Raw genomic sequence first — 20,761 nt, 5'->3', positions numbered from 1 at the left:
TTGGAACCAGAAGAGGTAAATTATCTCAGTTTATCTCAACAATTGAAAGATTCAAATCTGATGGCCCAAACGTGAATAATGTGGAAGAGATGCTTCATCAGACATTTTTCAAAGTGTTAATGCTGAAGTTCTAGCTTTACTAGATGAAGATGAAAGAGAGTAACAGATCAAAATGATGACAGGGAAGTTAATCTTGCAAGTGAACGTCAGGCAAGCAAGCTCAAACAAGATGATGTTAATGCAGCAGAAATCATATGTCAAGTTGCAACAAAACTGCTTAATATTAAGAAGAAATCCAGCTCATCAGCAGGCCGTAGCTCCGTAGCTTCATCTGTAACGACAGGGTTGTAAGTGCACATTCAGGAAGAAGCAGAACAGGCAGAACAGCGCTTGCAGAACAGCACTTGAGATTGAAGACATGCAGCTTAAATCCAAAATGAAACAACTGGCGATTGATACTGCTATTGCAGAATCCAGTGCAAAGCTTAAGGTGTTTGAAGAATATGGCAATACAAAAGACAGCATAACCAGTTCAATGAAGCGTTCTCAAAATAGGAAGAAAGAAGAGAGAAATGAGGCTAGGTCAACCTCAAATGTTGCTGTAGGAAGACAAGCACTGGTTGTTCCAAGCGTATTGGTGCAGTCTACACCAGACACACAACACAACCAACCTCAGGATAACAGTCACTGTCAGTCAGTAAACAATGAAAGTGGGGTGTATCAAGTAATGCAGAGGCAAAATGTAATCACTAAAATGCTTGTTAAGCAGCAGACTATATCTTATCTCCCTTGCAAGGGACATTCAAAATGTTTAAAGGTGACCCTCTCACTTACAAATCCTTCATGACAGCCACCAGCACAAGCTTTATTACTTGGAGTAGGATACCAGTTGGGAGCCACAGGAGCTTGTTCACAGTTGTGAGCGTAGGTCATCAGAGAGAGGCGGCTTAGAGGCCAGTAAGTTACACCGAAGCCATTATGGAGATGAGTTGAAGAAAGCCAATGCATACTGTATATGGATAACGCTTTGAAATGGCCTCAGATTAAACCAGAAGACTAAAGTATTAAGCGCCTTTCTAAGTAGCTGTAGGAACACCATGGACGATATAGAATTCATGAAGAAAATGGACAATCCTACAAAAATGCGAGTTGTAATTTCAGAGCTTCCATATAAAATGAGAGAGAAGTGGAGAATAATGGCATTTGAGATCCATGAGAGAGGAAGAAGATGAGCAAGGTTTTCTAACCTAGTTGGTTTTATCGACAGGCAGGCAAAGGTAGCTCTGAATCCTCTTTTTGGAGATGTGGTAGAGTCACCAAGCGACAAAAGGAAAGGATAAAACTACAAAAGAGAGAACCGTCAGGAAAACTGGGCAAAGGGAAAGCATGTTTGCTTACAGGTGTACAGGACACAACCTCTGAGGTAAGATGTTGCTACAGCTTTCCACAAACCATGTTTATTCTGTCACAAGAATCATGCTTTTTCTGTCTGCAATACGATTAAATAGCTGACGAACTGAGAAGGGATAGACTTCCTGAAGTCTAAAGGCCTGTGCTTTGGATGCCTTACATTGGGGCACCTTAGTAAAAGTTGTAAAAAGAGAATAAAGTGTCAGACCTGTTCTCAGTGGCCCCCAGACGTACTCCATGTCATGAAAGAAGATAACATTGCACCGGAAAAAGTTGAAGAAAGCAGTACTGAGAGCAGTGCGATCTCCAGTGCCTATGTGCCACTGGGTCATGAGGCACGTGGAAGCACTGGGGCTGGAGAAGGATAATGTGTTCTAGCTGTGGTACCAGTTAAACTGAAATCCAGAGAGAGTGAAAGATATGTAGCAACATACGCCTTCATAGATCCTGGGACCACTGCAACCTTTTGCACCAAAGATCTAACGAGAACACTAAACCTTAAAGGAAAGAACACTCTCCACACAATGCGTCAAGACAAGTGACAGATATTTTTCAATGGCCTTACCTGAAAGAAGTACCTCTGCCACACATTGAAGCAGAGGTGTGCCTGCTTTTGGGGGTCAACATCCCAAAAGCCACTGAGTCATGGCAGGTCATAAATAGTGAAGATGAGGGGCCATATGCAGTCAAAACTGCCCTAAGATGGGTGATAAATGGACCTCTCAGAAAAGGAGATGGTCTTAAGTCAGCCAGCGATAAAGTGCAGAGCTACACATCTAATCGCATCTCATTGGTAGAAATAGAACAAATGCTAGTGAAGCAATACAACACAGATTTCCCGGAACAAAGCTGTGAAGAGAAGGAAGAAATGTCTCAAGAGGATCACCAATTCATTCACCTAGTTACAAGGTCAGCAAAGTTGGGTGATGGTGATTGCTGCATGAGTTTGCCCCTACGAAATGAAAACATCAGAATGCCAAATGTGGAAGAATTTAGGATGAAGATTCACCTTTTTAACACCACATCTTCACCCAGCTGTGCTTCCTATGCTCTCAGAAGAACCGCAGAAGATGCAAAAGAGGTAATGAGAGCAGAAAGATTTGAAACAGTGCTAAAAAAAACTTTCATGTTGACGACTGTTTAAAATCAGTAGCATAAAAAGGCTCTGGCAGTCAGCCTAGTACAAGATCTACAAGACTTTTTCTCCAGAGGAGGTTACCATGTGACCAAGTGGGTGAGCAACAGCAAAACAGTCTTGTCGTCGATCCCTGATAAAGGAAGAGTTCCTGAAGTAAAAGATCTAGACTTCGGTGTTCAGTGGTGCACAGACACAGACAACTTCAGGTTCCAGATAAATGTGCAATACAAGACTGTCACTAGATGTGGAATCTTGTCCACGGTTAGTTCTATTTATGACCCTCTTGGTTTTTTGGCGCCAATCATGTTGCTGAAAGGTTTAAGACCCACACAGTCAGCACAGCTGCACCTTTTTGCTGATGCCTACATCATGTTAATCAGCCCACTTTTTATGTTTTTGTGTGATTTAGGTCCAGTGTGTTAATACAGTATGTCAAAATGAAAAAATAACTGTAAAGTCACACATGTGAGGTTGTGCTGAAAAAGATGACACCAAACAAGGCAAGGTAAACCGTTTTTAAGGTGAAATATAAAGGTAAAATCAAAAGTTGTCAAAAACTGCCAATTATACCCTGGACCTCAGAGGGTTAACAACGTGGGAGCTGACTTCTTTGGACCCTTTCAAGTCAAGTGTGGACGGAGCCTTGTCAAACGCTATGGCATGATTTTCACTTGTCTCACCATGAGAGCTGTTCATATTGAAATAGCCACCTGGACACTGATTCCTGCATTAATGCCATACGTCAGTTCATATGCAGAAGAGGTGCTCAGACACCGGAACAAATTTTGTTGCTGCAGAAAAAAAACTATGAGATGACAAAAATACAGAACGCCATGATACAAAAGGGCATCAGGTGGATACTCAACACCTAAGTGGCCTTACTTGTTGTGCTCCCATCACACGAGGCACCATTATGTAGTGCTTCATGCAACAGTAACGGGGAGTTTTGGGTTAAATTTTGCCACCACTAATAATTAATGATTATCAGGGATAATTATTAATTATGATTAATAATAAGATCCAATTTACATTAGATCACCTCGGGGCACCACCCTTGAAGAAGGGAAAATATAGCCAATTTACCAAATCAGTCTCAGAAAAGGTACTAAACTGTTTGTAACTCTGATTAATAATTAACTTAATAACTACAACCAATATTACCATAACAGCTAGTAATGGTTGAAGGATTTTAGAGTTCTTGACAGAGTAGAGGTTGGCAACATTCACTCTTGTACAATATTAAACAGACAGCCTGAAGGTTCAAAAGTCTTTTATTTACACAAAGATGAAAACACACTAACTAACATGTACTATATACAGGTGTGTGTGTGTGTGTGTGTGTGTGTGTGTGTGTGTGTGTGTGTGTGTGTGTGACGTGATGCCAGGTTATAGAAGATGGTTAGTTGCATGCAAAGACCCTGAGTTTGTGTGAAGCATCATTCGATGAACGTCGAATTAGCTGTCTAGGAAAACAAACTACCAATAACCTGACCTGAGATCACAATAACAAACATAATTGTAATCAAACAGTGGGCACACATAAATTGAACACATACGCATTACATCAACCAGAGTTTAAAATCCCGAGCTTAGCCGTGCTATGCTATGCTATCCAAGTCCAGTTCAACGTTACCAGTCTTTGAAGAAAAGGTGCTGGTGGTTGCAGGAGAACGTTGGGATTCCAATGTTGAATGCTGTTCTTGCTGTGCAAGGACTGATGAAAGTCGGCAGAGGAGGACAAGGTTCGCTCCTTTCCTTTGCAAGGATAGCAGCTCAGTGCTAACTTGCTTGGTGTTCCTCAGATTGTTAGCTGGCAAGCTTTGTGTCGCAGCTGCTGGTGCTAACTGATCAGGAATACTGGCAGGACCTCTTGTCGCTGCAGTGAGGAGAAGTTCTTTGGGCCTGCTGGGAATGTAGCTTGCAGCTCTCCGCAGCTGTTAGGCCCAGAAGAAGAGATCTTGAGGGCAGGCAGCCCCGTGGGGGGAGATGGAGAGGAGTCCTTGAGGATAATAAGTCGAAGGAGTGTAGGGTGTTAGAGTAAGAGAGGCTTGAGGAGGAGAGAAGAGTGAGAACAAAGGAAGGCGCTGGAGTTTTGACTCTCTGATCAGAGGGGGGTCTGTCACCCTGACCAATAGTAGCTCAAAGCTGAATTTTGCACCTAGGTGTTAACAATCGGGAATTCTGGGACACTGAGTTCAGTTCAGAGTCCATTTTGAAATCCACGATGAATTAATTCATCCGTGGGACCCAACAAAGTTCACAGCAAATTTGAGGTGCGGCATAAGACAAATAATTTTTAAGGCGGCACAAAAACAATAGTGACATAATAATAATGAAATCTCTCAGTGTACAGCTTATGTCACATAAAACAAGTTGTAGTTCTTTTATCTCTTACCCGCTGTCTGGTTGTGGTGTGGTGCCTGGGCTGAGCTTGTGTGCTCAGCTGCAGCACCAACATGCAGCAACTTAAATTAATAGAAACTCTCCCATTTGTTTGTGTAAATAAGTGTAACACAACTTGAATGCAAATAGCTAACTATTGGTTCAAACAAGGGAATACAAACTACATAGGCTACCTGAGACATCCCATTGCATCTTGCACGTCTGTGTCTATACTCTAGGGATTCTCAGCTAATTCCTGCCAGTGTCTTGTCAAGAGCAGTGGGCTGCATGTCCTTGTTCCCCCACACCTTGGCTGCGCACATTTGCCGTCAACTTTTATGTCAGCGGCTTCTTTTTTATTTCTGAGCCAGCAACATTCACTTTGCCCATCAAATGTTGCGACTCAACAACTTTTTTGCATTTAATGTCCTCACTGTCTCCCAAACAACATATTTTGTCTTGTCTCAACCTCTACAGCCAGACTTTTGATTTAACATTGTGTAAAATTGAATTATCTCCCCTTTTTCTCAGCATATTTAGTCATCTTCAGGCAAGCAGTGATAAAAAATATATTATTAGGGGTGTTTCTATTTATTGGAAACTATGTGTGTTGCATGAAGCCCGAGCTTCAAATTGACTGTGATTTATAAAGGGAAACAGGAGGAGGTGCATGTGCATTGTGTCATAAATCAGAATATTTTTGTCCATAAGCACTTTCTGTGTTTTGTCCATACGCCTTTTGACATGATTCCTACGCACAGTTTTTTAAATGAGGCCCCAGGCTAGGCGATGTCTTTGCCACTATCCAGGAGAATGTTTTTTTAACCTCCTACCTACCTCACTCACAAAAAAGCAATCTACACTGTGTGCCCTTAGAGAACAATGTCTTTTTAAAAGATCTTTATTTTTCCATTTCCACAACAACCTCCATTTTTCATCTACAGATTCTTTGAGATTAAATGGCTTCTATCTGGCAATACAAACAAGGTCAAAGAGTAATGCATTTTTGCTTGAGTTCAGTTAGATTCACACCAGCAGGTATGTTTTATTTTAGCATTACCAGAATATCAATAGCTCTGAAATATTCTTGAAGACCCTTTTGTTGAAGGTCTTAACTGCAGAAAAGCACACCAGGGGAGCAGTGATTAAGGCAGTAATACAGAAGCAGTTGTTTCCCACTGATCCTGAACGCACTGAAATAATCTACATATTTTATAAAGTAATTTTAATACAAAGCAACTCTTGATGTGGAGACCTGTCTGCTCTTTTTATGAAAACAGATTATCTTAGTGCATATAGCACACCTGCTACAGTAGCAGCCCACCCCCATCTATCAACTGGGTTATTGCAATCAGGTGCCTGCACGGCAGCAATAAAAATGGTCCTTTGATTGAATAAGAGCGAGGCAGGCTATAAGAGAGAGGCAAATGCACTCTTATGAACTCACTGCCTGGAGTCGCACAGACACAAGACAAATCTCTGTGTTTTGAATGATGGAATTGGATTTTATTTTTGTCTTATGGAAAATGCCGGCTGATTATAGTGATTTATCATGTGGAAGGCTATGTATAGATCCATCTTGTTTACTAAGCAAGCCTGGCTGCTGATATGAGTTTTTAAACTCACATAAACAGCCAGAGATTAAATGTTGTATTCACCAAGTAGATATTATTGAATTAACACACAGGAATGTTTTTTCTTAGTAGTGAGTATGGAATGCTGATTGAGAGGCAGAGTAAGTGAGACAGGCTCCACAAATTCTGCATCAGACAGAGGATTACTGTGACTGCTTTAGTGGTAGTTAAATGTTTTCATGAAACGGTTGCATATATTATCAGTCCATCAGCTTCATTAGCTACATCTGCAAAAGTAACACAGATGCAAACTCACCATGACATCACCCAAGTATGACATTTGAGCAGTCGAAATCTTGTTTTTCTGGGACCAGAAGTGACCATATTTGGTCGAGGGGGCCATGATATACATGCCACAGTAGTGATTTGACATATTTTTATTTCACAAGTTTTCAATCACAAGCACCGACTTCTAATGGCCATAGTAATTGAAACCAGTCGCCCCCTGCTGGCTTTTAGAACCAATGGAGGTTGAAAGCACTTATGCATTGCCTTCACATCTCATACTCCGAAGCCCTGCCCATATTTTTGAGTCAATGGTTTGATCTAGTCAGGATTTAGAGATAATACACAAGAAAAGTAATTTATTGTCAACTTAAGAGAAATAGAAAAAAATATGAACCAAGAGAGAGGACAAGGACAATACATTTTGTATATTTTTAGTCATTTTGTTAGAGTTTCAGGCCTTGGTTGCACATTGTGGCAGCGACTGTTCTTCTCCGGTACACATTGTTTTCAGAGTATGACTCATTGCTCTCTGTCGCGATGGAGCTGTGGTCAAGACATGGCCAGCCTAACTTTGCACGAAGACTGGAAGCAGGCCTACACAGCTGGCTTGGCTATGAGAACATATCAACCACGAAAGTAAACTAATGGTCATATTATACAGATAAATATTAGAATTCTTTTTGCCAAGGCTTTTCAGATTGTTTATTATAAGTTTATTTTTCAACGCTCTGATCTTTTGAAATTTTGGGCATCTTGCTTTTAGTTTCGTATTCTCTTCTGTTATATCACCCCTCTACACATAGCTGCTGTCTCACCATAACTGCCTAAAATAAACAAATGAAAAGTCAGAATTTAATGGAATTACCATTAAATTAGTGATTATGGAGTTAATTATGTTTAATTTGGTAAGATTTTTGTGAAATTTTATAAAATGGTTGTGAAACGGTGCAACAACATTCATTTATATTGTTAGTCATTGTGGGTCACGTTCATGTTGGGGTACATAGGTTTGTGGAAGAAATAAAGGAGAAACCATGTAAATTTTAAATAAAGAGGTTAAAACTAAACATTATAAGCCATATTACTGTTTATTGTTATCCTGAATTATATTCAAGGTCCCATTTAGGGACAACTTGGATGTTTTTTTTGTGTCAGACAGCAAATCTGACGGTGGTGACGTCTGATGGTGGTGACAATAATACACTTTTTTACAAGACACTCAGGATTTGTATACAGGAGCCATCTTGTTTTCTTTCTGTTTGCTTGCTGCCTCTGGCTTCTTTTTCTAATGCATACATTTATGTCATAATTTACAATAGTCCTTTCTATACAAAAGAGATGGTGTTGACATGTCGTGGTTGTGACAGCTGACAATGAACATGTAAAAGTTATAGAAGCTTTTTTCACCTTATTGCATTTAGCAAACATGGAGGGTGGAAAGGAGGTCCTCGGGAATATAGTTGACCACGTCGGTGTCTGATTTTATTGCTTTTTCCTAAATATCTGACGGTGTTGACAAAAGCTGGAGACAAATTTTGACCAACCACAAAATAAGAATAAATACTGTTAAAAATTCACTGCTTTTAGTTTTAAAGATGTTTTACTTTCTCCTCTTTCATCTGGAGTATGTATTATACATTTTACATTTTTTCACAGTTTTTATCAAATTGAAATGCTATTCTCTTGTTTTGGGACAACTGGTTTTGTGGGTACTGGGCTGACATATTATCATATACATTTTAAATGATGAACAAAAATATGTAAAAATGTTACACTTGTGCAAAAGACCCACAGACAATCAACTATGAGTATTTTAAACTAGAAAATGTTCAATGTTTTCTTCGTGGGATATGTTTTTGCAGACACTGTGACTTGCTGCTGAGAAAAGCTGAAAAGAAAAGTTGCTCCAGTCCAGAGACAAGTGTTACATTGAAATCAAAGATTTTTGTTCTTTTTAAGAGGTATGTTCTTGTTTTGTCACTGTTTTAGGCACCCAGTGAGAAAACTTTGGTGTATGAAAGCCAAGAGACTTCAGTGACTTATTCATCATCGTCTAACATCATCTGGTCAAAACATCCACTTACCAAAATCCTAGTGGGCAGATTGCCATGACAACTTCCCGACCAATCATTCTCCCCCGGGGGGTGTATCTTTTTGATTGTAATGGCTGCATAACTTTTCCTCAACAAGTATTCCAAACTACAGAAAATGACAAAATTAGTCATTTGTCATTGTCTTCCTATACCACACATATGAGCATTTTCTGATCTGATACCTATGTGGAACTACATCACATTACACACTTTGTGTCTCACTACTGTTACAGCTGGCTATGGCAGAAAGGGCAATCAGTATAATGTGTTAATTTTGATTAATTAATTATAGAACAATTAATGCAGATTAATTGCGCTCTATGTCACCACTCGACTTGCAGCTTTGTAAACATGATAGAGGCAGATGACTAAAGCCCAACTCTGGCTAGAGTTTCTAACTGTTAACATTGTTTTTCATACCAAGAATGGGATGTTGTTAATTGTAGAATCAATGCCATCCCCTCGCTGTAGCCTGACATGCACCTCCCCAGCACTGCATCCCCCAAGGAATGTAACTGCAAGTTGTAGTCATGTGGGCAAAATAATGCGATTGGATCACTTGGAAGCAGCACATTTTCCAGCTTTTCCTCCAGTGCTTAGCTGCTGTGCTCATAACAGGGATTGAGACCAGTAGTTTCCCCAACAATTACACTGAACTCGTCAGCATCACCAACTGCTGCTGTTGCAGTCCCTCCTGACTGGCCGGTTGCTGCTCCTCTTGGGTTACACTCCTCTTACAGAGCCTCTCTTCGCTCCTTGAGAGTCTCAGGGCGAGAGAGAGAGCTGACAGGCTGAATGTCTGAAGGGCAGGCTTCCTGCGGCCCTCCCTGCAGACACTCTGCCAGTCCGCTTTCTCTAGTCCAGAGATACAGCTGTGGGTCGGTGTGTTTATAAAGGGAAAGTACAGCTGGTAATCCGCTTTACCAGCAGCAACATGGACACACCCAGACCCGGCTGCAGAAAACAATTTAAGGGGGGGCATTACATTTTTTCAGGGGGGCAAACTTTTTCAACCTACATTTTATTTGCTTCAGGCTGAACAATGGCTCTGTGACCACTCCTACAGTGCGGAGAAATAATTTTCCTCTTACTAAAAAGGGGCAGTTCATCCCAAAATCTAAAAAACAAACAAACAAAATAGTGTAGTGCTGTGTCCATTTATTCAACTCAAGCATTTATTCAAATTCTATCAAGTTTTACTCTTTCAAATAATCAACCATCTACAGAACTTTTCAGTACGCTATTTTTCTACTTCTTCTCATCATCATTATCATTAATTATTATTATTAATAATATTGTTTAAAGTGAGCCTCTTATCGTTTAACAGAAAAATACATCATACAAGCAGCAACTTTTGCAGCCTTGTCAGTCTGATGGCGAATTATCACTTTCTGTCATCACTAACATACTGTTAATAATCAAAGAAGCTCTGAGGCTTTGTTCTATATGTTATAATACGAGATTTAAGCATTGAGCTACAATCAGGCAACATTCATGATTTTGTACAGTCAAACTAACCAAAAGCATCTTATTGATCATCAGTATAAAGTTTCAGGGCTGTAACCATGGTAACTCACGGTGCCAAAGGGGAGGGAGAGACGCTGAATGAAGCCATTTACACAGACACACTGCAGACAAAGTCCAGACTATAGTTGTTATTTCACACATGTAGCACACAACAGGAGACTCTCCGTGTCAGACGAGTTCCCACGTCTCACTGACTAAACTCAGCTGATAACGTAGCAGCGCGACGAGTCCTTGCTAGCTGAGCAGCTAAACTTTAGCGCCTCTCCGTGTTGAGATCCCGCCCCGTGTGGGTCACTGCACTGTCATTGGTCAGGCGAGCACACTGTTAACGATACCATTGGCTGTAGAGTGTGACAATCTGTCAATATATGACTATATGACTATCAGCCAACAGTTCTCCGATCTACATTGATCTCACAAGTCGCCTCTGTGAAGTTTGAATGACGGAAGTCCGTCGTAGCGACGGAGAACTTTAATCCATGCGAACGCCACAGCTAACTAGCGACTCTATGAGCAACTGCGACCATGAACGTCAAGTACTAGCAGCGTTACCCTCTCATGAGGATGACTCAGTGACCCGCCCCCCCACCACCTGTAATTGGCCAGCACGTTTCCTTCGTTCGTTGGTTGAATTGTATGATGGACAAATCGAGATAGGAATAATAGAGCGTTGGCCACTCCGAGGTAATAAACAAAGCCCAAATAAAATAAACAGGTTCCAGCCCAGGGCGGGCACGGCTGACTCTGTGGGCGGGCACGGCCCGTCAATGCCCGCCCATGCCGCCGGGACTGGACACACCAGTGCACATGTATAAATGCTCACTACAGCATATGCCACATGCATAGGTTATGAAATCGGCTCTGTGTAGAACCTACATGCAACCATAAATCAGCCTTCATTATAACACTAGAAGTCAAGCTTAGTGGATGAATTAAAAGCTCCAGATTCTACTGTATTCCTTTCCATTTTAGTGACAGCTTCATTTTTTTAAGTTTAAGCACAAAAGTAAGTTATTCGTCAAAAATTATTGACATTGTCAGGAAAGATCATAAAAATACTGGAGTGGGTCTTCAAGAAACACCCAGATTGAACTGTTGACAGGAGCTCCATTTTGTGGCGTTTATGCAGCAAGGAATTTTTGTATCATCAGAGTATTTCGAGATTGAAACATCACCTCCTTTTAAAGTTTAGAATGTCATTTTATTGATTGATTCACTCATCGACAAAAATACATTTGCATTTGTAAATGATTACTGCAAATATTAACATATACACGATTTATCGCAATTAATTAATCACAAAGCTTGCAATAAATTCGATTATTTTTGTTTTAATCTCTTGACAGCCCTAATATACAGTCATGGTCGAAAGTCTATATACACTTGTAAAGAACATGTATATCACGGCAGTCTTCAGTTCCAATGATTTCTACAGCTCTCATGTTTCTGTGATGAATGAGTGGAACACAACTACTTTGTCACAAAAACATTCATGAAGTTTGCTTCAAATCTGAATTTATTATATGTTTCCTGAAAATGTGAATTTGCTGGGTCACAGATATTCATACTGCAACGTGAACAATCAATTAGGGTGATTAATTTGCTCTGTAGCATGGCCTCTTAACTTCTTGTTGTGTACATACATCTGCTGATGCCTCTGGACACATCGTCAGTTATGTGCCTGAAATCATAGGACGTTTCGGGTCTTTCAACATAATACGCCCTCCTCCAGGTGACCCAGCCGGGGCTGATCAGGCCCCCGCTTGTGTCCAGATGGCTGGCTAACTACCATGACTCCATGGTTCTCCTCTTTTGAGCCACAGCCATCTTGAGGCCTTCTCTGCCGCATCGGTGGTACTGTGGATGGCTCTCCTCCTTCTCTCTCCCTCGATGCCCAAATAGCTGAAGGCTCTAGTTAGGGAACGGGCTGCAAAACCCCTGCATCCAACCTCCACTGGAAGACACCTTGCTCTCCATCCAGCCAGCTGACAGTCGCTGACCAATCCCGTGTACTTGGAGAGCTTCCTTTCAAAAGCTTCTTCCAGGCGGTCTTCCCAAGGGATGGTCAGCTCCAGCAGCAGCACTTGCTTGCTGGACTCAGACACAAGAACAATGTCTGGTCGCAGGGTGGTAGCTGCAATGTGGCTGGGGAACTTCAACTGATGTTCAAGGTCCACCAACAGCTGCCAGTCTTTTGCAGAGGTTAGAATTCCTGCAGATGTTCTTCTGGCAGGGGTTGGCTGCTCCCCAGCTCTGACAAAGGCAATGGTTTCCTTGGAGGGTCGGAGCCGCTTCGCCCACACCAGTCCTTCGCTGATAACTTCAGCGATGGTCTTCAGAACCTGGTCATGCCTCCAGCGGTACCGCCCATCTCCAAGTGCCCTGGTGCAGCAGCTGAGGATGTGTTCCAGGGTTCCTCGCTTGGAGCACAGTGGGCATGCTGGTGTCTCGGCTATGCCCCATATGTGCAGGTTTGATGGGCTTGGAAGCACGTCGTATACTGCCTGGATGAGGAACTTGATGCGGAGAGGCTCGGCTTTCCACAACTCAGCCCAAGTCACTTTCCTCTCGATAGCATGCTCCCATCTTGTCCAAGCTCCCTGTTGCTTCATTCCCACAGCCTTGACGGTTCTCAATTCCTCCACTGCAGCTCTCACCTCCTCCTGGACAAGGCGGCGCCCTTCCTTCCCGCTGGTGTTTGTTTGGGGTGTTGGAAAGGAGCCTAGCCCAGCTCTGCCTCGTGTGACCACTCCCACCAGGCTCCTTTGACGCACCCTTGCCTCTGCCTCTTGAACTGCGTCCTCTGCCCTCCACTTCCTTCCAGTCCTCACTTGGATCCCTGCTTTAGCCACCTTTGGATCACGTGAGTCCCTGTACTGAACCACTTCTCTGGCTTTTGTGGCTTTGAACTCCTCCTCCAAGGATTTGAAGGGCAGCTGCAGTTTGTTGGTGTTCCCATAGAGTGCGAGGCTGCTCAGGCTCTTTGGTAATCCAAGCCATCTCCGGAGGTGGCTGCTTACCTTCCTCTCTAAAGTCTCCACTGTAGAGATGGGGACTGCGTAGACAAGGAGGGGCCACAGGATCCTGGGCAGAATTCCGTGTTGGTATACCCAGGCTTTGAACTTTCCTGGAAGGCCCGACTTGTCCACGGATTTTAGCCAGCCATCCAACGCAGTACAGGTCGACTGGATAGATGTTGTATCTCTCAGGGAGCTGTCAAAAACCTTGCCCAAGCTCTTGACTGGCTTCTCTGTGATGGTTGGGATAGCTGTGCCTGTGATGTTAAAGCGGAAATTGTCTGCCACCTTCCCTCTCCTCAGCACCATGGACCTTGATTTGGCTGGCTTGAATCGCATCTGGGCCCAATCCATCACCTTTTCGAGTCCCTTAAGAATCCACCGGCAGCCTGGGACTGATTCTGTCATGACTGTGAGGTCATCCATGAATGCCCTGATGGAGGGTTGCCGCTGTCCAGATTTCGATAGGGGTCCTCTGCACTCCGGCTCAGCAGACTTGGTGAGCATGTTCATGGCTAGGGAGAAAAGTGTCACAGAGATAGTGCACCCTGTGATTATGCCGATCTCCACCTTCTGCCAACGTGATGTTATTGCTCCCGACGAGACCCTCATCCTGAAATTGGAGTAGTAATCAGCAATGAGGTCTCTACACTTGCTGGGGACATGATGTTTTTCCAGTGTGACCTGAACCAACTTGTGTGGAATGGAGCCGAATGCATTGGCCAGGTCAAGCCACAGCACTGACAGGTTGCCCTTGTTCTCTCTTGCTTCTCTAATCAGCTGTGTCACCACACCAGTGTGCTCCAGACAGCCTGGCATTCCCGAGATGCCGCCCTTCTGGACAGATGTGTCGATGTAGGTGTTCTGTTCCAGGTAGGTACACAGTCGTTTGGAAACAGTGCTGAAGAAGAGCTTAGCCTCAACACTCAGCAGGGAGATGATGCAGAACTGGTCTAATTGGGTGGAGTTTTCCTCCTTTGGGATCCACACTCCTTCAGCTACTCTCCATTGATCTGGGATCCTCCCTCTTCTCCAGAAAACTCGCAGGATTTTCCACAGACGCAGCAGGAGTTTGGGACAGTTCTTATACACTTTGTATGAAGTGCCACTTGGTCCTGGAGCCGAGCCCGCCCTTGCTTTGCGGACAACCTCCCTTACTTCCTTTAGCTGCAGCTCTGAGGTGTCAAACTGCACCTCAGGTTCAGGGGGGTCTATGAGGATGTTGCAATCTCCCAGCTCCTGCTCTCTTGCGGGGTCACTGTAGGTCTGCTTCAGGTGTTGGTCTATGTCTTCCTGCGAGGATGCAAGTTTACCACTCCGCTTCTGCCCCAGCAAATCCTTGGTAAACTTGAAGGGGTTGGAGATAAAGGCAGCACGCTTGCGGGCTCTCTCACGGCGCCGCCTCCGATGCCACTCAGCCCGGCGGAGAACCCTGATCTTTTCCCGTAGGATGCGCATTAGCTGGGCCAGGCCAATGCGATCATCGTCTATGGCCTCCTTGTACTGGGACTTCAGTACCTTCATCTCCTTCCTGATGTTGTGGATCCTCACAGCTCTTTGATTCTTTGAGTAAGATGTTCCAGAGCTCATCTTCTCCTCCTCGCCGAATCGCTCAGCTGCGATACTGACAATGATTGTTGTCATGGCTTGTAGCTTCCTGTCCGCCTCCCCCTTTACCGATGCCTCCAGAATTTGGTCCACATCCTCATCAAACTGCCTCCACAGTGAGAACATGCTAGCTGCCGGCCATTTGATCCGCCTCCTGTCAGACTTGATGCTCGAGGGATTAGCTTCCAACACATGGAGGTTCCGGGCACTATGGGGTGACTCCGGGCCTGGCTCCTCCTGCGTCTCACCAGGTTGAGAACCTGTGCGTTGTGTTGCTTCTGCTCCCAGCGGGCACTTCATCCTCGCTCGGTGGATCTTTAGGCCGTGGATGTTCTTGCAGATTTTTCCGCATGTACACTGCTTAAGAATAGGGGGCAGTATTAAACCCGTTCTCAAAGTTTATTATTATTATTTAGTTTGTTATTCATTTTATATGTTTTATATTATTTCATTTTTCTATGCAAATTAATTCTTCTGAGTTGTTAAAATTGTAAAGACTGAAATAATCATTACTATGTATGCATTTTTATTTACCCACATATTCACCATTCCTCAGTTTCATTGCTGCGTTCTTTGGTACATAAATGCTAAATGAAACTTTTGGAGATATAAATGGATACTAAATTCTGAGAACAGCTCATTCTGTCGGTGGAACAAACACAGGTCTGTGTAAGCAGGCATAATGAACAACCACTGTAACCCACATCTGAGCAAAGCTGTCACAAAGCCTTTCAACATTTTGCGCATGAACTCTGATCTGAATACCACCTAGCACAAACATTTTTGTGAATAAGAGGTTTTAAAGTTTTTAATTAAAGTTTTTCGACTTTGTCAATATTCAAATTCAAAATATCTAATTCTGTTCTTCAAAATGCGCATAAAAATGCTTTAAAGAAACACGGCTACAGTTACTTGGTCCAAAGCTTGATACAGCAGGATCTTCCAGGCCTGGTCGTTTCTTCATCAGGGTAGAAGCCAGAGCTGCAACCTGTTTATTCCTGGAGCAAGAACTTCATGATTTACTAACTGTTCACAATATCTAACTGTGTCATGACTACAGTCAGACACACAAAATAAACCTTGTATTGTCCTCAAAATCTATAGGGAAGTTTCATAACCTCAGATCTTGCCTCATCTCATAACAGTAATGCCAAGTGGTTACAATATGATTAACTGGTCGACATTTTCTTAACCTGTCTACTACTGGGTCCATACAATTGCAAATTACAGTCATCTGTTATAAATACAGACAACTATTAACTGACAGCAGAGCTAGAATATGCAAAGATCAACCAAACTGCTGAAACTCCAAAAGCCAGCCAAAATATGATCTAATAATCTTCCTGTGTGGTGTTTGTTTACAAGTTTACATTATAGCTTACTTAGCTCAGTCTAAGCAACGCCACAGTAACAAGAAAACAGTCTCATCACACTAACTGTTACAGTTTGTGTTGTCATTAAGTACACTAAATATATGTTTTGGTAAACACTCACCGGTCTAAAAGAAATGTTGCGAGTTCAGCTTTTTACTTGTCCACAGGTGTCTCCAACGTTGGAAAGCCCTGGCTATATTTACTCTTGTTTTGCTTCATTTGCTTCTCTGCTGTCGAACACGGTTTCTTTCTTGGAGCTGTTGATGATGATAAAGGTCATTTTTCTGGAGCTTTTTGTGTTTACACAGAATTGTCACAGATGAGGCAAAGTATTAAAGTTTTATTAACGTTATGCTTGGTCTCATTCACTCACTTCCTTCCTCGCTCTCTGATTATCTCCCAGAAGTTATAGTGACAGGCGACCAAATGAAACATACCATTACCTTGAGTTAAATTGTGGATTTCTCTAGGTTTGAACATTGAGGGAAACATTTGGGATAATGTAAATACAAATCTCAATAAAGATATTTAACAAAGGTCTTGTTCTTTTTTTTTGGGCCAAGATGGTTTTTTATGTTTTTGCCTGCATCTGTTGGTTGGTTGGTTGGTTGGTTAGTTGGTTGGTTGGTTGCTTGGTTGGTCAGCAGAATGACACAAAAACTACTGAACAGTTTTCTCAAGAAAACAAGCTCAGATGGAGGATAGGTCTTTGCCCACGATAGACACCGCTTTTAAATTAATGTTTCATGTAATTTTCCTAAAACAAGGATATTATTTTTTTTTTATTTTTTTTTTTTTAAATGATCTTGTTTCTTGTCTTTCTATAAAGCTTGATTACTTACTTGTCATCTTCTATGTAACCACATGTTTTAAGACTTTATTTTATTTACTGACAAGTAATATCTGAGAAAACAGTTTGTTGTTTCTGCTTTCGTGAGTGTTTGCTGTTTGTTTTTTTCTCAGCATGTATTTTGTAATATAAAGCAGTTTCTTAGGGACATGATCATATCATCCATGCAGAGACAGAAATCAAAGTTAACTATACAGATGGCCAAGTTTGTGACAGCAGGGGGTTGACACCAGAAGGGGGGGATGGAAAAAGTCAATTAAATCCTTACAAGCATAAAAATAAAGAGTCTCGATGGTGTACAGGTAGCACGCTTGGTGAAATGCACGGTCACCCTCATGTGTTTTGTGGCACGGCAGTAACACTTCTCCAATGTACTGTGAAGTAATAAAGATTCTCTAAGGAACCCGTCTCTGTCACATCAGCCTGTCAAACAACTCCCACATGAAAAAGTACCTGGTTTCTCGACAGAGCACCACATCTTAACCATTGCCTTCTCTTGTTTGTTTGCTTACAGCATGTCCATGTCCATGTGCTGCCCAGGAAGGCAGGGGACTTTGAGCGGAATGACAGTGTGTACGATGAGGTAAGATGGCAGATTGGTGACTAACCTGAATGCTTAATGCCCGTAATATCATACAAGAGACAACCTGTATTTAACCTACACTGACAACTATTTTAATCATTTTCACACCGTGAACAGAATAAAGTAGAATACAATATAATACAATACAATACAATAGATGAACTGAATAACTTCTGTCTATAAGATTCTCAGTAATCCACATCAGTACATATTTAGAAGCACTATGTCAAAGACACGAGGGGGCCAGATGTATAAATGATGTGTACAGTATGCACTAAACAATGTGTATGCCTTTCCCCATACATTAACTGGTAAAGGGAGAATGTGTTATGAGAGTGTGGGGGGCTCAAAATAAAATTCTGCTTAGGGCCCCAATTTGGCCAGGGCCCTGAATAGATGAATCATTGCTGATCCCTCTGATGTTTAATGATGATGATTGAGATGTGCAGGTGCCACAGCCATGCTTAATGGTCTCATGTAATGACAGCTGTTCTGATGCTGTTGGAGAGCCTCACTGATGAAACTAAATCAGTTGTACCTTTACTTCTTTGCTGTTCTTGTCACTGTCAGGTCTGATTGGTGGTAGAGCAGGAAACAGTAGCGATATACAAATGGTGCTTTTCTATATCCAGTTATGTTTCATTCTGGGAGTGAAAATTAAGCTTGTGCACATCAGCCCATTTCCACAATGACTCAGATTTATAAAACAGAATCAGGCATACAAACAGGTTTAAAAAGCTGATGAAAACAATGCCTATGCATATTTCTTACTTTATACACAGCTGTAGTCATGAATCTACACAGAGTTTTATATATCTTGCTTGGGGACTTGTATTGCCTAGAAGATGTTCTGCTGCTGAGGACTTTTGGAAATTCAAAATAATCTTTTTAATAGTATAGTATTATTTGTATATCCATCTGTTTTACTACTAGAATGACACCACAGCACACATACCATGAAACACCAATATACTTTTGAATGAAGGAAAAACATTCTTCCTGTTGCAAATAAAAAAGTTGTACTAATAGGGGAGAAAATGAAGTCTTGATCAGTTCAGCACACAGTTAATTTACAGCTACAACTTTATAGATAGAGACAGACAGACAGACAGACAGACAGATAGATCAAAGTAGCAGTTGGCTGGTGGACCCATTTATATTTTAGTACTGCATTGTTCTGCATTGCTCTTTGTTTGTTACTGCTGAAATTTGAACACACAATTCACTTCTAATGAACTGATTCACCTGTGGCTCCTAATAACTTTAATTAAACATCTGAGAGATGAGTCTGAACAAATATCAGTAGGCTCTACAGCCCCCTGGAGCCAAAATCTCCAAACCAATGAACCACAACACTTCAATAAGAAAATAATGAACATGCCTTTCAGGCTGTTTTAAATTTCACTGTGACATTTAGAGTTTGTAACAAGAGAGTCTGTAGCAAATGAATATCAATAACTGGTGAGTTTGATATGAATATTCTAATAACCACATCTAATAAAAAGAACTTCACTATACTTCCTCATCGTGCCTGAGGGGAGAAATGAAACGTGCAGTTCCACAGCAGAGTCCCAGCAGCTAAATATAAATAGGCTTGTTTTTAATTTGCATGTGATCATAAGGGTTATTGTAAGAGCAGTAGCAGCACCACCATTTATATTTTCTATGTCACATCCAGCAAATGAGAACATTTTTCTTTGAGGTGTTTTTCTTTGTGGTGAATCATCACCCATTGTTTATTCCACTCGTACCTTACCACTGTTAAATGTTTTATCGCCCAGATTTCACACATTTATTTGTTGATAAAGACTCTTTAAGAGGCAGTAGAGCAAGTGAAGCCCCTTTCTATCAACACTGTGAAAAGGGAAGGAAAAACAGACCGGCAACTTGTAGTCCCATTTGGTTTTGAAAGTTCACAGCTCAATGCGTCAGTGTTAAAGTCGCACTTATGGATATCACTGCATGATGATTTTGCAAAGGGCAGCATTAGGCAATTGTACATTTTTTATTTAAAATTACAGGTTTCTAAATACCAAATCACCTGCACATACAGATGGGTGACGAATTAAAGAAAAGGTGGAATAAGTTAGTTGAGAAACAAAATAAATGCAAGTGCTTTCATACAGCGCAAGAGGGCTCACTGAATGAGTAAGTCATGTTCAAGTACTAAACTATGTGTTTCCAGTCACAAACAAACCAAACTGAATGCCATTCAAATTCTTAAACAGATTGAGAGCTTATTTCGTACACTAACAGAAATGAAAACTGATCAAAATATCAAAGGTGAAATACTCTTACTCCTTTTTTCCTTACTAAACAGAAAAATACAACCGTAAACCTTTTGAATACAATTTCTCTTTTACCAAACTAAAACAAGCTTAAATGCCTGCTTAACTCATCATAAAACACACTTTATTCAAACTTGACATACACTAGGTAATACTCACTAACACAGTCTTGGTTTGTCTTTCCACAATCACCTCTGGTTTGGTCAAAATAAATCCTCAATTCACAGAGTAAGATGTGAAAATATTCCAGCTCTAAACGTCTTTTACACACACTGCTGATGTCTGACTCTGTCTTGCTTCTCTCCTGCTGCACATCTCTCCTGTCTCTGAAGTCATAGTCTTGATCAGAGCAGCTGTATCTCCACCATACTGTATCTCTTGCTGTTGAACTGACCTCCATTGGTCTTGGAGGCTGTATTCAGTCGCAACCTGGTGTCAGGCTGTGTTCAGTCTCACGTCAGACTGCCAAATCCAGGTGAGCTGGGCCACATAGGTGTGACTCCCCCTGTGATACGAGGTCCCAGACAAGGCACACTGTAAGGCCACTGGCTCCATGGCTAACTGAGCCATGAACTAATTAGCTAATGGTAGCATTTGTCGTGATTCTGGTGATATGCTGCCCCATATGTT

At 41.8% G+C, this 20,761-nt stretch overlaps 1 protein-coding gene across 3 annotated transcripts in view; it reads left to right on the top strand.

The window, feature by feature from the left end:
• Positions 1–20,761, top strand: part of fhit (fragile histidine triad diadenosine triphosphatase) — a 372,469-nt gene that overhangs the window by 304,277 nt on the left and 47,431 nt on the right. For all 3 annotated transcript variants that reach the window (XM_084347996.1, XM_084347998.1, XM_084347997.1), the window contains one exon: positions 17,775–17,843. In XM_084347996.1, coding sequence (XP_084204122.1) covers positions 17,775–17,843 — 69 coding nt within the window. The remainder of the gene's footprint in view (positions 1–17,774; positions 17,844–20,761) is intronic.

Source organism: Pagrus pagrus (assembly GCF_965226575.1).
Source record: "Pagrus pagrus genome assembly, chromosome: 3".
Taxonomy (NCBI): Eukaryota; Metazoa; Chordata; class Actinopteri; order Spariformes; family Sparidae; genus Pagrus; species Pagrus pagrus.
This window is presented reverse-complemented; position numbering and strand designations above follow the sequence as displayed.